Below are 17,949 nucleotides of genomic sequence, written 5' to 3' on the forward strand. Positions count from 1 at the left end.
AGATCGACGGGGGCTCCGGTGTCTTCGTTCGGCGGCGTCTCAGCAGGAACCAGGGGCCGCGGGAGGGCGGCAGACACCGTAGCATCGATGGCCGACTTGAATGATGAGTCCGTGACGAGCGCTGCGACGACCGCCTGAACGGAGTCAGTCGACAGGGCAGATTGAAGGCCCGGGCCAGGCGGCACCGCCGGAGTGGACAGGACCGCAGGGGCACCGCCGGACTTTGCTCGGTGAACCCGCGAACGGAGGTGAGTAGCCAGCCTCGTGCACCAGCAGGACACCATGAGCGTCGCAGTAGGAGGCCTCAGGAACAGGCGGCATCGAGGCACCTCCGGAAGCGTCGAGCAGGTCTGAATGGGTGCGTACGCAGAAAGGACGCGGGACGGACTCGGGGTCTAACCCCACACAGACTAAGCGTTGCTTGGACCAGCGACGAGTCGACACGAAGGCGACCGGGGCCTCAGTGCCTTGTTGGAACGTCCACGTAGCGACTTCACGACGAGGCGGTGTCTTGTTAGCCGGGGCCTGGAGAGCATTCGACGGAGACGGCATGGATGTGGCCGGTGCCTGCGGAATGACCGAGCGCGCGGCTGGTTTCCCGGGATTTTTCTTGGAGGAACGGGCCATCAAGGAGGACATTACGAATGCTGGGGTGTCGGTGAAAAGCAGAAACGCAACTGAAGGCGTGGCCCCGGAGGCGCAACTGGCTGGCCCAATAAAAAAAGCCTAGTCCATCGGATTGAAGGTTGCGCGAGCCAATAGGGCGCACGCTTCCCTTTTCCCGCCGACTACGCGGAAGATACCCAGTGAGAGAGTGAGCCACCAGGGAAAAGGCTTTTCTCTCTCGAGCAGCCAGGAGCGCTGCGAACTGGGTGGATATTCTGCGCGCAGTGCGTGTAACGGTGTTCCCAGGGAGAAAGCTCGCCAGGTAGCCGTTACTGTTGCTGCTGGATGGGCTCTCCCACAGCAGCTATAAATCTCTGCTCCCTTACATGGAGGGCATAACGTCCCGCTACATGCCGGGGGCAAAAATCAGCCTAAGTGCGTTTTCGCAGGGTTGTACCGGTGGCGTAGTTTGGAACCAGTCTTATTCCCGGTTTAGTGATCGCCTCCCCTTCCCCGAAGTCGTTGCTGCGAGCAACGAAAGGTTTGAGGTCGGAGACGTTAACTGGACCGCCGACTGGTCTCCCTTGGGAGTCAGCCAGCTTGTATACCAGCGGCGACACTTTGGTGTGCACTCGGTATGGGCCCAACCACTTGGCCGAAAGGGAGGCCGAGATGCCTTTGGCGGCGTCACTCAAGACGTGATTGTGCCTGAGGACGAGATCGCCGACATCGTAACGGACATCCCGATGTGACCGGTCGTATTGAGCCTTCTGACCAGCTCGCGCTTTTGCCAGGTTGGAACGCGCCAGGTCGAGGGTCGCGTACATCCGTGACCGCAGTTCCGCTGTGTAGCCAGACGGGCCAATTTTCGCGGCGCTTGCCTCGCCGCCGCCCCGTAGGACACGGTCCATGGGATTAGGCAGCTCTTTCCCAAAGTTGAGGAAGGGGGGCATGTACTCTGTCGAGCGATTGACCGTAGACCGCAAGGAGAAGCCTATCTAGTTGAGACAGACAATTCAATTCCTGTGTTGCTGCACAAAGGCTGTCAGCAAGGGCTTGAGGTTCCGATTGATCCGCTCAGTCGGGTTGGCCTGTAAGTGATACAAGGTTGTTTTATGGTGCTTAATGCCAAAGGAAGCACAAGCATCCACAAACACCTTGGCCGTGAAATAGGACGCATTGTCCGTGAACAACTCCACCGGAAAGCCACAGCGGGTAAAGACATCGGTCAACTTGTCCCAGATTGTGCATGCCGTTAACTTCCGAAGGGGACACAATTCGACCCATTTCGTGAAGTGATCTGTGACAGCCAGGAGAAAAACATGGCCTCTCCGGCTTCTTGGGAAAGGTCCCATAATGTCACAGGCCGCGACCTGCCAAGGTTGTTGGCTGTCGATCGGCTGCATGAGCCCGGGAGACTTGCCCCCACGAGGCTTCACGCATTGGCACACGTGGCATGAGCAGGCGCAGTGAAGGGCGTCGCGCTTCATGCCAGGCCAGGGTAGCGGAGCGGCACAACTTTTGAAAAGTCTTAAAACCACCCGCGTGTCCGGCCAACCGCGAGTCGTGGAAATGACCTAGGGTGGCTTTCCTTAGACAGCGGGGTATCACCACCTTGAAAGACTCCTGGGGAGCGTCTTCAGATGGGACGTAGCGCAGGAGAACGCCGTTGGCATCAAGCAGGTACGAGTCCAACGTGCCCGCAGCAATACCAGCCTGCGTACGGCACTCGGCACCGACAGCAATACCAGCTGTCTCTTCGTGCCCGGCGGCTTGACCACTCCGCTCCACTTGGGAGCTCAGCTCTTTGAGCTCGTCAACGATGTGTTGACAAATCTGATCGTCCTGCTATGCCTTGAGCAGCTCCTCTCTGCTAAAGACGATACCAATGGACGTGACAGGGTCTACCCTGTCAGGGTCTACCCGAGGCGGCCCGAGGGCTCGCGCAAGCGCTTAAGCCAGGTGAGTGCCATGTGATCCGTTTTCACCCCGAATGGCATGCCGTCGACATAGCAGTCAAACTTCCGGAGAGCAAAAACTATACCGAAACATTCCCTTTCTGTGACGCTTTAGTTACGCTCGGCGGCGTTAAGTGACCGGCTCGCAAAGGCGACTGGCTGGAGGACGGCGTCGTGCTCCTGAAGCAGTACCGCGCCGAGACCCAGGTCGCTCGCGTCCGCTTGGACAACGAACTCCCTGTTCAGGTCGGGCAGCTTTAACTCGGCTGTGGCCACTAGAGCTTCGGAAAGCGCCTTGAAGGCTCGCTCTTGTTCTGGCCCCCAGCTCCATCGTGCCAACTTTTTCAAGAGTGCAGTCAAGGTCGCTTGGAGGGCCGCACAGTTTGGGATGAACTGTCGATAGTAGTTCACCATGCCCAAAAAGCGCCTCAGGCCCTGAATGTTTGCCGGCGTCGGGTACTCCACAATGGCACGTACCTTCTCCTCGCACGGCAGAACATGACCGCTCTGAATGGTAAAGCCTAATAGTGAGATGCGAGTCTCAGCTATTTGAGCTTTCTTCGGGTTCAAAGTCAACCCGGTGGCCTGCAACCTCCCGAAGACATCCTCCAAGTGGTGAAGGTGTTCCTCGAACGTTCGAGAAAAGATGACGATGTCATCGGGGTACGCCATGGCGTGTTGCCATTTAGCGTCCCCTAGAACGCGGTCTATAAATCTCTGGAATGTAGCTGCAGCTCCAGAACAGCCAAACGGCGTGCGGGTAAACTCGTACAAACCTCTGTGAGAGGTGAACGCACTTTTCTCCGCGTCAGCCTGCTCCATCTGAACTTGTAGGTAACTGCGGCTAGCATCCAAGGTGCTGAAGTAGCAAGCACCGCCTAGAGCAGTCACGATCGAGTCAACGTTAGGCATAGGATAAGCATCCTTCCTCGTGACGTCGTTCAGCCGGCGGTAGTCCACACAAAGCCGGTGAGAGCCATCCCTTTTGGGGACCATTACCACCGGTGAGACCAATCAAGAAGGGTGTAAGGCAGGGGGACACAATTTCCCCAATGCTATTTACCGCGTGCATACAGGAGGTTTTCAGAAGCCTAGAATGGGAACAGTTAGGGATAAGAGTCAATGGAGAATACCTTAATAACCTGCGCTTCGCCGATGACATTGCATTGCTGAGTAACTCGGGACGAATTGCAACTCATGATTACGAAGTTAGACAAGGAGAGCAGAAAGGTGGGTCTTAAAATTAATCTGCAGAAAACGAAAGTAATGTACAACAACCTCGGCAAGGAGCAGCGCTTCGAGATAGGTAATAGTGCACTTGAAGTTGTAAAAGACTATGTCTACTTAGGGCAGGTAATAACCGCAGAGCCGAACCACGAGATTGAAGTAACTAGAGGGTGGAGCACATTCGGCAAGCACTCTCAAATTATGACAGGTAGATTGCCACTATCCCTCAAGAGGAAGGTATATAACAGCTGAATCTTGCCGGTACTTAGCTACGGAGCAGAAACCTGGAGACTTACAAAGAGGGTTCAGCTTAAGTTGAGGACGACGCAGCGAGCAATGGAAAGAAAAATGGTAGGTGTAACCTTAAGAGACAAGAAGAGAGCAGAGTGGATTAGGGAACAAACGGGGGTTAAGGATATCATAGCTGAAATCAAGAAGAAGAAATGGACATGGGCAGGGCATGTAGCGCGTAGATAGGATAACCGCTGGTCATTAAGGGTAACTGACTGGATTCCCAGAGAAGGGAAGCGGGTTATGGGGAGACAGAAGATTAGGTGGGCAGATGAGATTAAGAAGTTTGCGGGTATAAATTGGCAGCAGCAAGCACAGGACCGGGTTAACTGGCGGAACATGGGAGAGGCCTTTGTCCTGCAGTGGACGTAGTCAGGCTGATGATGATGATGATGACCACCGGTGAACCCCAAGGACTGTTTGAGCATTGAACAACTCCGGTCTCAATCAACTCATCCAGTGCCTGGTCAATTGCTTTCCTCTTTGCCGCACTAACAAGGCGAGGATTGCATTTTCACGGTTGTGCGTCGCCTGTGTCAAGCCGGTGCCTCACCAGAGAGGTGCAACCCGGGCGTTCTGTGAACGTGTCGCTGAAACGTATCAACAGCGACGACAGGCGTGCTTTCTCACGTTTCGACAAGCTGTCCGGCAAAGGCGGCAACGAGCCATTCGAGTGGCTGCTTAGCGGGGGGGTCACCGGCATAGCCACGACCTCGTTCACCGCAGCAGCATTATGCTCGAGGGAAAGCTGTACGCACGGACCGTTTTCCGCTGCGCCGGCCAAAGGACCAGTCTTGGCGTCGGAGGGGCAGACGCGGACCACGGGGGCAACGCTTGGTCTCCTTTCCTCCTTCCTCCTCATGGCATCCGGCGACTTACTGGCAGCTGAAACCACGGGAGGTGCAGCGAAAGGCCGTAGGGCGCCGGAAGGGCCGAGCTTGTAGCCTCCGCTCGCGACGTCAATCACGATACCTGTGCGCGCGAGAAAGTCGCGACCGAGAATCACAGGCACAGAAACACCAGAGAGATGCACAAAGCGCTGTCGGCGTGCGCGATTCTCCCAATGCACAACCAAACGCGCAGCGCCGCACGAGGTGGCAGTACCGCTGGCGAGGTGGAAGGGTGTCGCAAGCTCGAATGTGGACAGAGTGGTCGCGCAAATGAGCCCTAACCTCTTCGCCAAACAGCGAGATCGAAGCCCTGCTATCTAGCAACGCCGCAAACTCTCGGCCAGCGATCGTAAGGGCGATGAACGGCGCCGGCGTGGCTGGAATGTCATGTCCAGCCCGACACGCCATCGGTGCCAGAGGTTGTGTTATACTCCCGTGCTCTCTAACCGCTGCAGCCGCCAGCAAGGGGGAGCTCACCGACGGCTCACCCCGTTTCCCGACGGGCGAGCAGGCCCTTGTGTCGGTCAAGGCACGTTGCACTCACGCGCGGTGTGACCATGCTCACGGCGACGAAAGCAGACCACGCCTTTTCCTCCAGCATGGGGGGGTTTTGGCGATCCTTTAAAGCCACGAGGTGTCCGTTTGCTAGCCGCAGTGGGGGCTCCGCGATCGGATATCCCCTCGTGCACTGGAGCACGGGGTTTCCGTTCTTGTCCACGCTGCCGGGCAACGGTGGCCGCTCGGGCGTACGAGTACAGGTCCAGAGAGCGGTCCAACACATCGGGCGCGTCTCAGTCTCTCCCGGCAGAGGCCGCCTCATGGTTCGGGAAACCCCAGTGTGACGACTCACTACCAGCCCACGCGCAACGAGGCTCGAGAGACGCGGACGGCGGTGGCGGCGGGCGATAGGCTCACGCCGCCAGAATGTCGCCCTGAATACTTTTCGCATCGGATGCCAGCTCGTTTAGGTCACGATAACGGGCGCTCCAAAGGTAAGTGGCAAAGGTTGGATGAGCCTGACGTATGGCTTGCTCCATCTTTTCGGCCTCTAATGCCATAGGATCGGCAAGGACGTAGAGCTCCTGCAAAGCCCGAACGTACTCGAGAAGACATTCGTCGGGATGCTGTGTACGAAGATCTAACTCGCGACGCATGCGGCGCTCGTATTTAGGAGGAAGGAATTCGCTACGGAAGAGCGCCCTAAACTCCTCCATCGAGCGAGCTTGGTGGCCGACGAGCCGGTACCACCTCGCCGCTTGGGCTGTCAGCGACATGGGCAAAACAGAGCCTAGCATAATGGTGTCGCTCAGCCGCGTAGCCTGCTGATAGCGGTGCAGTGCCTCGAGGTACTCTGTGGCACTGGTGCGGTCCGAATAACCACTGTACTCAGGCAGAAGTACCTTTAAGCTACTTGGAACGCTTGGCTGAGAAGACTCGGGGTCTCCCTTTAAAGCGCAAGGCTGCGAGCGCGCCGCTTCCAACACAACGTTTAGGAGCTGCGCCGCAGTTGCATGCAGCGGTGATTGCTCCGAGGCAGGCGCGGCCGTAACAGGTGCGCGCGCCTGTTCCCCAACATGCGCGTCCGACCGAAAAGGGCCAGTACACGGCATTGAGGAGGGTAGGGTTTGTGCTCTGACTGGTGCTTGACGCCTCACGTGACTGACAAACAAGTCATCAGCGGAGCACGGTGGCCCACGTCCGTCGAAACCGTCGCCCACGAGAGTCTCAGGCCAGAGAGCGTCGGTGAACGCGGCGATGTTTTCGGTTAAGCGAGCGGGCTCCCAAGCGACATCGTCAACCCTTTGCGCTCGCAACCACGGCGGGTCAGTAAGCGCGTTCCCGCGAACACCTGAGTGCCCCCGGTAGGATGGACTGGGTGCGGCGATTGGAGCTGTCAACCGTGCTGCTGACGGGAAAAGGCCAGCGAGCGGAGACTGCGCCGGGGATGGGCCCATAAGCGCGTGAGTCTCGAACAGCTGATAGAGCCCATTACTGGCTTGGCTAGGACTGTGGTCCTCATTCGAGGCGGACGAGGACCACAGTAGGGGGCCCCGAAAAAGGGACCTCTCCCGGTGAACGAAAGCAGAAGGTCGCCGAGAGGGCCCTACGCCGTGCTGTTGCAGCCGTCCGCCTCAAACGAGATCAGGTCCGTCGCCACAAGATTGAACAGGAACGAGCGCCTCGAAGGGGTCTGCTCTGAAGCCATGCCGAAACCAAGTTGAGCGCCAGTTATGTGGAGATAGGTTTGCACAAGGCTTACCTACTAAGCGCAACCGTGTAGGGATGCGACGTCCTCCACTGCTGCATGCGATGACGCTGCGGCCGGGTTCTTCCATTTCTCCGGCACGGCGCAGAAACCACGCACGAGGCAGGATAACAAAAACGGGTTTATTAACCCAAGATGCAGCACAGTGCGGCACTCACGAGCTTGCAGGCCATATAGGGTACTCCGCAAGACCGAGCAAGTACGCTTGCCTAGGACGCGATTACTCCCGCACAAGGGCCGAAGTCGAACGCACGAACGAGAAGCCGCCTGCTAAACAGCGCGTCAACCTCTCGTGGAGACCTGAGAGCATCTGCCGCGACGAGCGAATCGTCGGGCGCAACACAGCTGGTAGGAGAGGAGGATGTCACGCACGCCCAAAGGGAAATGGCGCTGCTTTATGACATAGCCTGCGCAGCGTAGCGTGCCCGGACATGCCAGCGCTGGACGTAGCCGAGGCTTGACTCGCCCAGACCATGAGGCGCCCTGGCAACCATCTTGGCGAATCTCGGTGATTATACGCGCCCAAACTATGCGGTCGGCGCGCGCGCGGCAGCTGGGTAACGAGGCGCCTCATAGGGGGCGCTCTCGATTCCCACACTTTCAACACCAAAAATCTAGTATCGTCTCGTCTAAGGTATTTCATAGTAAAATCAATTATTTTCTATCTGAAAGAATGCAAAGCGCATGCAACAGCACACACTTCTTCGTTCTTTCTTGCCTAAGTGATGCAAGTTATATCTTCAACAATTTTGTTTGCTTGGTGTGTATTCACTCAAGAGGTGGCACACGACATGTTACGTAATTTTGAAGTACGTTTTTCATTGCAAGGTTAATGTTTTTGTGACACATGAAAAATTCCCGACATGCATAAAAATATGCATGTCAGGAGTAAGAGGGCACGAAGCACATGCCAGGTGCTGGAATGCTGCACTCGTGCGCGAGACCCCCGATGTTGCGCAGACGCACCATGTTAACGTATGAGATTGGTTGGAAAAAAGGCTTGTGGCACGTGACCCAAGCTGTGATGAAAAATCACGAAAGATAAGCTGGCACTGCGCTGTGGAGCTCCGAGCTGCGAAGACGTCGGAAACCAGCATCACTACAGCGACCGGAGAAGCATAGCTGCCCAGCTCGGATGGAGGTCGGCGTGAAAGGCTCGGGAAGTGGCTATCGAACTCGTAGGTGCTCCCACGTGAGGCTGCCTCGACTTGCCCCAGCTTCCGCAGCAGTTCTTGGTGAACTTGAAGCTATCTCACTTCGCGCCAGGTTAATAGCAGCCCACCCCAGACAAAAGAGTGGCCCGTCAGCAAGGGAGTTCATGACGAGCTAAGCCTAGCCTAGTGAGGCTGAAGACTGCGATGAAGACTGGGACACCGGCGATGAGGTTGAGCGGCTCGTTTGGGGGAAAAAGACCACGACTGTAGAAACTCGAGGTGAACGTCGACAGAAGACTGGTTTAGGCGTCGATACAGCAAAGGGCACTGAGTCGACGTGGCAACGCGATGAGCTTTAAGGACGTGTAAGCGGCACTCGAGTTCGCACAGCTTAATTCTCCGGCAGCGTCTCATTCTCCGGCAGCGTCTCCTTTTCCGGCAGCGTCTCCTTCTCCGGCAGCGTCTCCGTGCTTGCACGGGAAACGCTGCACTGCGTTAACATGGACTCCGAGCCCTGAGCGCGTCCACTCGGCGCGGTTGCCCATTGGTTCAACGAACATTCAAAAAACAAAAGTGAGATTCGAGCCGGGACCGCGGAGCAACGCATCGCCAGAGAGAGGAGGACGAGCCGAGATTCGAGCTGGGACCGCAGAGCAACGCATCGCAGAGCGAGCCGAGACGCGAGTTGCGTCGGACGTAGCCGATCGAGCTCCTGCACCGAGTCCAGTTTCCTTATACATGTAACCACTGCCGATTCACCTGTAACTTAGCACAATACACTTTTCTTAAAATTTGTACCTTGCCTTGACTACATTCATTCGGACATCGCTGACATGACGCAGCCGACAGGATGTGAATCGAGCGAGCTGCATGCGGAGGAGAAAACGACGCCACGAGAAGGAGCGACGCCACGCCGTACATCGTCTCGGGACTCCGAAACGACCATCATCGAAAGCGTGTTCCCGACCCTCGACCACAGCACGACGGCCTATGCAACGGAAAAGCAACTCGTCGACGAGCTGAGAGCACGAGGTCTACGGTGCTCCGGACGAAAGGACGAGCTCATCGCAAGAATCATCCGCGACAACATCACTCACTAAGCCCTAGAGCCGACGGACTCGTCAACGAAGGACCAGGCTGCCTACGACGACGATAGGCAGGCACACCTGGAGACACTGTCCGCCGACAACGCGAGGCTTTGCGCTGAACTGAGCAGCCTGCGAGCCCAGCTTAACCGTGCGACCACGAGTCAACGTGAGACATCGCACGAAGCCTATTAGAACGCTTCACCGCCAACGGAACGGGTGACGACTTCAACCCTCGGGCTGCACCATTCCGTCCCTGCTGACACAACGATGTCCTCGGGTTCGACGCGGCCACTGTCACTGAACGACGGCACCAACCAAGACGCGGCACGCCCCGCCGCGCCGACCGTTTCAACGCACGAGGGAGAACCTTCCATGGCCCAGATCCTCGCCGCGCTAGTGAACACACAAGCCCTGCTCGCCAACACGCTGTCGAGAGGTCCACCGACGACGAGCCCGGTCCAGGTTCATTCCACAAGCGACACGTCATCCTCAATCTCCTTGTTCGATGGGACGCCGCAACAAAGTGCTCACGAATGGATTACGCGAGTGGAGAGAATCGCAGCGCTCGCCCACTGGATGCCATCACTGACCTTGGCGACAGCAGCTAGCCGCTTTACGGGATCTGCCAAGGATTGGCACAGCGCCTATGGCTCACAGTATGACACCTGGGAGCAATGGAAAGAAGCGCTCATTCTCCAATTCAAACGAAAGCTGACAATGCAGGAGTTCCTCGAACTGCAGACGAAGCGACGCCTTCAGAGCCACGAGACCATCGTCGAGTACATGTACTCGAAGAACGCCATTCTGAACAAGGCGCCGTACCGTTTAGCAGAGGAAGAACGAATTTCCCTTATTCTCAGCGACATCGAGGACAACACATGGACCAACCCACTCGCAGCGCAGCTGTGTGGCACAGTAACCGAACTCATTGACAGAGCGGCTTTGCTCGACGCGAGGCGTCGCACGACCGTGTGTGCCGAGAACGACAAGAAACCGTCATCGTCTACAGCGAGCCGTGGTCAGGGTTCCAACCAGCGGGTGCCAGCCAGCAGCTCTGCCAACTTGCCGAAGGCCAACCCGCGCAGCGATTTCTCGGAAGCTCCACACCCGCGGCCCATCTCTGCTCGTTCGTGCTTCAACTGCGGCGACATCGGTCACCTGTCCCGTGATTGTAGAAAGCCAAAAACGCCAGCAACAATCAGAGCGGACGAGAAACGAGCGAAGAGGGACAATAGCAGCCACGAAACAGGGACTACGTCACCTAGGCAAGCGAACTGTTTTTTGCATTCGACGGGCGGCACATTACCAATAGTGTCCGGTATTGCTAACAACCGACCCGTCCGCGTGGGCATTGACAGTGGCGCCAACTTATCCATCATGAGTGCCAATGCCTTGACGGACGACATTCCCACGCACGCATGGGTATCGCGCGAGAACATTGAAGTTCTCAATCGCAGCATATGCCCAACTCTCGCTGCAACGCTTGATGTGACACTGGGCACCACGAATGTGCGACTCGAAGACGTCGTGGTAACGGAGCTGCCCAGCGGCATCGACCTGATTCTGGGATCAGACTGGCGACCAGTCGCGAACATCGACGTAACGTTTCACACGTCAAACGATGTGACTATCGTTCCAGTCGAGCCCTCCAGAAAATTTTCATCGTCCGAAGTGCTAGCCCCGAAACAAGGCACACCACTCCGCACCGGGGAATTGCTTATTGCGATGTTCTGCCGGCAATCGGACGAGAGTGTTTCCAAAGACGAAAGGTACGTGCGCCTCAACATGAAATGTCCCGCACCCGACGAAGACTTCACGAGTCTAGTCGAAGACGCCACTCGGAAGATAACGAAAGATGTCACCGAGGCAGAGAGGGAACAACTTCACGCAATTCTGTTAAGGCATCACCAAGCGTTCACTTCCAAAGGCGACACTTTGGGTGTGTGTCCTCACACTGAACACAGCATCGAACTCAGAGACAATATACCAGTGTCATCGAGGCCGTACAGGTGCTCACAGGCTGATCGCAAGTTCATCCGAGAACAGGTGAATGACTACCTCTCTAAGGGCATTCATCATAAGGTCGAGCGAAAACGAGTACGGTGCTCTAACGATAGTCGTCGACCAACCGCACCACTTGACGACTCCACGAAGAATGGTACACGACTATCGCAAGCTCAACGAGAAAACCATCAACCCTTCTTATCCAATGCCTGTCATGGAAGACGTTATTGACGATGTCATGCGCGACGGATCGGCTTACTTGACTGTGTTGGACGTGAAGACGGCATTTCTGACTATACGAATGAAGCCGGACGACGTACACAAGACCGCATTCGTCACTCCAGACGGAAAGTACGAATACCTTCGAATGGCCTTTGGGTTTTGCAAGGCCCCTCAGACCATGCAAACAGTCATGCGTCGCACGTTCGATGGCTTACCTACGACAGCTACGTACATGGACGATGTCGGGCAGAGAGCCACAACAGTGAGGGAGGCTTTGGATTTACTGAACGAAGCACTCAGGAGAGTCGTGATCAACGGCTTGAAGATGGATCTCCGGAAATTCCAGTTGATTCAAGACAAAGTATCTTTCCTGGGTTACGTGATCTTCGCCGAAGGACGAGCACAGGACGAATCCAGAGTTGCCACTGTCGAGAAGTTCGAGCCGCATCGCAACGCAAAGAATCTGTACTCCTTCCTGGAGTTCGCTAACCACTACCGAAAGTTCATACCGGAGTTTGCAAAGGTCACGCACAAGCTACGGCACCTTCTGGCGAAGGACGTTCCTTTCGTATGGACTGACGCTCATGAAGCAACTGTCAACGCCATAAAACACGCCTTGAAGAACCCGCCGATTTTGACGAGCTTCCGCCCAGACTGCCCAACTAACGTTCACGTCGACGCTTCGCAAACCGGGCTGGGTGCGGTGCTTTCTCAAACTCAAGACGGAAAGGAGCGGGTCATAGAGTACGCAAGCAGATCACTAAACGAGCACGATCGTGGTCTACACTCTAATATGCTCGAGTGCATGGCGCTCCACTGGGCGATCATTGAGAAGTTTTCGGTCTACCTGAGAGGAGGCCCTCGTTTTACAGTGTTCACGGACAACTTCAGCTTGTTATACCTCGTCCAGAAGGGAGCCAGCAACCGCAGATTTGCGAGGTGGACGCTCGACTTAGCAGAGTACACCTTCGACGTCAAGCACAAGCCAGGACGCCAGAACTCCGCTGCTGACGCACTCTCAAGGCAGTCGGAATCTGCAGAGGCTTTCGACCAGGGCGTTTCGACTTGAGACCTCCACTGCTACGCAGTAGTGGTCGGCAAACACAGTCGCCTACGCGAGTTTCAGGAGAGGGATACTGACTGCAAAAGATTTCGGGAGGAGGCCAAGCACAAATCTTCAGACTACGAGATCAAAAACGACATACTGGTGAAGAAATCTCTCGAGGGAGGACGGGTCCGTCGGAGGGTGATCATTCCCGCAGCCCTCCGAACCAGTGTGATGATCGTTTTCCACGACAACAACGGCCACCTAGGCGTCGAGAAGACAAGAGACCTGATCCAGCGAAAGTCCTGGTGGCCATCGATGAGAAAAGACATACACGAGTATGTTGACTCCTGCCACACGTGCCAGACCATCAACGCCCGCACGACACAGAATGAAGGTTGCCTCATCCCACGCGATATTCCTACTGAGCCAAACGCGGTGATATCCCTGAATCACATGGATCCGCTAAACGAGAAGGGAGACCACATCCTCGTGTGTATCGACCACGCCACGAGATACATGGACGCCGTGACCGTACCGAGCACTTCGTCGACGCACTACCTTTACTTCATGACAAACCGGTGGATTCCGCGATTTGGAGTTCCCAGCGTCATTATTACGGACCAAGCCAAGGGATTCGTGAACAAGAAAACCAACCAATTCCATCTCGGACTGAAAATTGCTCATCAGAACGTACTGGCCACAATCAAACGGACTGATTGAGCGAATGGTAGGAACATTGAAACAGGTGCTACGCAAAATGCTAAACAACAAGGACAGATGGCAGAAGGAACTACCCCTAGCAACGCTAGCAATCAACGCCACGAAGCATCGTCACAGTGGCCACAGCCCAGTTCGACTCATGCACGGCTATGACCCAAAACTGCCAGGAGAGCTCAACCTCGCCTCAGTCGAGGGAGACACCAATGAGTCTCATAGACTGCACGACTTGGCAAGGGGACATGCGGAGACAAGAGAGAGGCTACTGCAGAGTCAGCGCAAAACAACGGTCCGATATGACAAGAAGCGGCGAACTCCGAGGTTCATAACGGGGGACCTCGTCCTGCTTGAGTTGAGCGCTCGAGGCACATTATATCCTCGCTATGAGGGTCCGTTCGAGATAACGGCCCTCGTCGAAGGAAACAGGGCCGAGATCCAAAGAGCACCCCACACACCGGGCATGATCAACCAAAAAATTGTCAACGTGGAGCAGCTTCGTAGACATAAGGAGCCGCTCCTAGAAGTTACGGAACCATCGCCACGTAACGACACGCACGCCTGAGGACAGGCGCAATTTTCGGGAGGGCCGTGTCAGCGGCACTCGAGCTCGCACAGCTGAATTCTCCGGCAGCGTCTCATTCTCCAGCAGCGTCTCCTTCTCCGGCAGCGTCTCCGTGCTTGCACGGGAAACGCTGCACTGCGTTAACGTGGACTCCTGAGCGCGTCCACTTGGCGCGGTTGCTCATTGGTTCAACGAACATTCAAAAAACAAAAGTGAGATTCGAGCCGGGACCGCAGAGCAACGCATCGCCAGAGAGAGGAGGACGAGCCGAGATTCGAGCCGAGATTCGAGCCGGGACCGCAGAGCAATGCATCGCAGAGCGAGCCGAGAAGCGAGTGGCGTCGGACGTAGCCGATCGTGCTCCTGCACCGAGTCCAGTTTCCTTATACATGTAACCACTGCCGATTCACCTGTAACTTAGCACAATACAGTTTTTCTTAAAATTTGAACCTTGCCTTTACTACATTTATTCATACATCGCTGACAGACGTTCATTGTTAAGACGCCATATTAGCTTAGTACTAGCAGCTAGGTCTAGAAACTGATTTAGACTGGGCTGCAGTCAGTTTCGGTTTGAATATGTACAAGCTATGATTGGGTTTTGTGTCCACAAGTGTTTGGTTTCGCTTTTGTTTTTTATTTCTTGCTTATTTCTTCGTGTGATAAAGTGTGTTTGCTTTGCTACACCTGTTTACTGTCTCTCTCAATCCAATCCCTTCGCAAGCGCTCCTGAGGTAAATTCGTGACAATGCAATAAAGTTGCATTTTAGATAAATTTGCTGTAGAATCATATAAAGGTTGCTATATAAAGCTGAAAAACTAAAAAAAACTTTGTTTTCATTTTTTTCAATTAGGCATTAAAGGGTTAATAAAATAATTGTTTATGTCTACTGTCTCAGCTCTGCACGTTTGAGTTCATGGATCCACGAACCACTCCAACATTATTTACTAGAAATACTATTTCATAAGTAGTATCAAAATAAGCAGTCTGTTCCAAAAGTGTAAACACTTTAGCATTGAAAGTGCAACTTGTGCCATGATGCACAATCTGAATAATCACCACACCTCAGGTCCTCCAGGAATCCTTCACCCAGCAACTGGTCTGCCTCGTCCAGCACCAGGAGTCGGACCCACTCCAGGGACAACTGGCCCTGCTGGATCAGCTGCAGCAGACGCCCTGTGCAACATAATGCCTTGCTCAGCAGATCAACAGCATTTCCATGCTGCCTCATACAAAATTCACCATATCCGCAATCAAAAACCTGACTTTCCCAAAATATCATTCTTGTAATCCAGAATGAGTGGCATGCTCGCCTTCTAACACAGATATTGTTACAGGAGCACATGCAGCCAGCACTTTTGTCTAGATATGAAACATGAATGCTGTTGCTATTACATGAGCACAGTACACGCGAGTATATCTGAAAAATGGTATACCCTCCTTAGACCCCAGTAAATTTGCGGCCACACAGGTGAAATCAAAACACATTTTTGGAATGCGCGCACATACTTTAGTACATGAGAAATAAATTGCGCCTTATAGCAAACAGATTTTGCACACTGGTGTGTGCATTATAATGCACACTGTGTCTTAATGCACAGAAAACAAATAACACTCGCTTATAACAAAATTTCACATTTGCCCGTGCAAAGCACTCTTGTTTGTTGTGAAACTGTCTGTAGCGATTTCGCGCAAATTCGGTAAATAGGAAGATGCTGCACTAGAATTTTGTTCACTGAGAACATTCAGAGTTTCCCCATTTCGAGGAAGATACCCATTTACAAGCTCTGACCCGTGGCTTTCTTGCGCAGTTCTTCGCTAAGAAGGCACTTTTGCTTTCACACGCTTTTGGGGTTTGCTTAAGGTCCAATTCTCCACCACACCTATTTTTAAACACCAGATAATGTGCAAGGTGCAGCCTTTTCATCCAATAATTAAAGGTCAGAGGGGTCATTGCTCGTTATTGAATTTTGAGATAACTTTCCACTTTTTCATCAATAATTCTGAGATTAAAAAAAGCCAAAACTTAATTACAAAGAACTTAAAATTTGTCACTTTCCTAGTATCCCCCTGACAATGCACATACTGGGACCAAATGTGCATTATAATGCACATTTGATGTACTGCTCTTTAAAGTTAGGTGAGGTGCAAAAATTACTCCGAAAACCTTCCGAAGTAGATTAAAACAACAATTAAAAAGTATGAATGCAGGATTATTAAAGTAATTTGGGAATTTGTTTAGTGCATTTAGCAGGACAGCGAAGATGAGAATGCCGCCATGTTTCAAAGTGGGAAAACGTGGCTTTTACTATAGTTTGCTTTCTGTAATGCTCACCAGACACCACATGATTAAAGAAAGCAATTCCACCAAGAAATCTGGCTCTAATATGGAATAAATTTCGAAGAACAGAAAAGAATAAATGTGCATTATAATGCATTCGGGGTCTAATGAGGACACTACTCACATGTTTGGGCCACAAAGATGTGACATTCTAGAACACTTGACATTTCCTGCCTAGACAACAAGCAAGGTTTCTAGCATCTAGCAGATTTATGATTATCTTTCTTAAGGCATATATTGAAGCAAAAGGCAAGCATCGAATTTTTCAAGATAGCCACGGACAGCAAGTTGTGCCTACAACATCCTTAAATTGGTATTGCATTATTATTTCTCACCTAAAAAGGATACCAGGAGCACAAAAAAGTCCCCCAGTTCCTGGGGGATGCTCGCAGCCCTTCCACCTCCCTTCACACACACACGGAGTTGAAGAGAAGTTTAGAAGGGCTCGGCTGGTTGGTTCATATTTACATATAACTACAAAAAAACGCCTGCGAAACTCGGGACAAGGATGCAGAAGAGCCACATTCATTCACAAAGAGAATTTCGTCACTCGCACTTAGTTTGATGAGATCACGTGACCACTTTGTGCACAGGTGTGTCAAAGCATGTGTGCCAAGTAAAAACCAGGACCAGCCGAGTGCCAACCAGCTCTGCTGCATCCCAGCTTTGCTCGGCTCATCTCAAGTTGCTACAATTCTTTACAGTACGGGAATGCTTGCCCAATCGCAGATCTTGTAGGGGTTAGCATACATTTATTAATCCAATGATAGCAATTCGCCATGTTGAATTCTACAGTAAGACGATAAGTTAGGCGTGTTAACGATTGAATTCTACACTTTGAGCAAAATAAAGTCAAGCCAGAAGTGAATGCCTTGTCCTCTACCACACCTAGATGGGTGTTTTGTGTACTCTGTCCAGAATTAGTAAAAAATTTACTCCCATAGAAGACGGAGTTCTTCAATAAACTGAGGATAATATTTTTGTGCATTCATCGGGGAAGAGTCAGGTTTTATGAAAGTAAATTTTATATCCATCAAAAAAAACACTATCGAATCATATGCCAGATAATGTTTAATTAAATTAGCATCGAAACATGCAACATGGGTCACACGTACACATAGCTATCCCATATTGTGTGTCAGCCACTGTTTGTGAACAAGGAATCTGCACGAATCCTGAAACGTCATTTGTTTTCTTTGACATCAGTGACCTATTTTTTCAACAAGGCTATCACAATAAAATGGGCATGGCAAGCAGTGAAATGGCAAGGCAACTGGTGGCCATTAAAAGTAACAGAGTAGATTCTAACAGAAAGCAAGCATACGAAGGGCAGGCCAAAAGTTAAATGGGTAAATAATATTCACAGCTTTGCAGGGTAACGTGGGTGCTGCAAGCACTGAAACAAGGGAATGGATCGTGCTGTGCAGTGAATGCAGTCTGGCTGCTGGTGATGATTATGATTCCCTGCTTGTAAAACCTGAAGGCGAAAGCCAGATTGCATGATTGAAACACAATTAGAATTTTTCTTTCATAAGCATGTCTTAATAGCAACAAAAGTGTGCCAAGAGGTCCAC

The 17,949-nt window shown here is 53.0% G+C and overlaps 1 protein-coding gene across 13 annotated transcripts in view; it reads right to left on the reverse strand.

Annotated features, from left to right (window-relative positions):
* The window catches only part of LOC119173579 (uncharacterized), a 343,373-nt gene that overhangs the window by 153,127 nt on the left and 172,297 nt on the right, over window positions 1–17,949 (reverse strand). For all 13 annotated transcript variants that reach the window (XR_012895552.1, XM_075896344.1, XM_037424386.2 and 10 more), the window contains one exon: window positions 15,099–15,210. Coding sequence is in view for 12 of the 13 variants with exons in the window: in XM_075896344.1 (XP_075752459.1) it covers window positions 15,099–15,210 (112 nt within the window). In the remaining variant the exon portion in view is untranslated. The remainder of the gene's footprint in view (window positions 1–15,098; window positions 15,211–17,949) is intronic.

The sequence above is a fragment of the Rhipicephalus microplus genome, chromosome 5 (assembly GCF_043290135.1).
Source record: "Rhipicephalus microplus isolate Deutch F79 chromosome 5, USDA_Rmic, whole genome shotgun sequence".
NCBI lineage: Eukaryota > Metazoa > Arthropoda > Arachnida > Ixodida > Ixodidae > Rhipicephalus > Rhipicephalus microplus.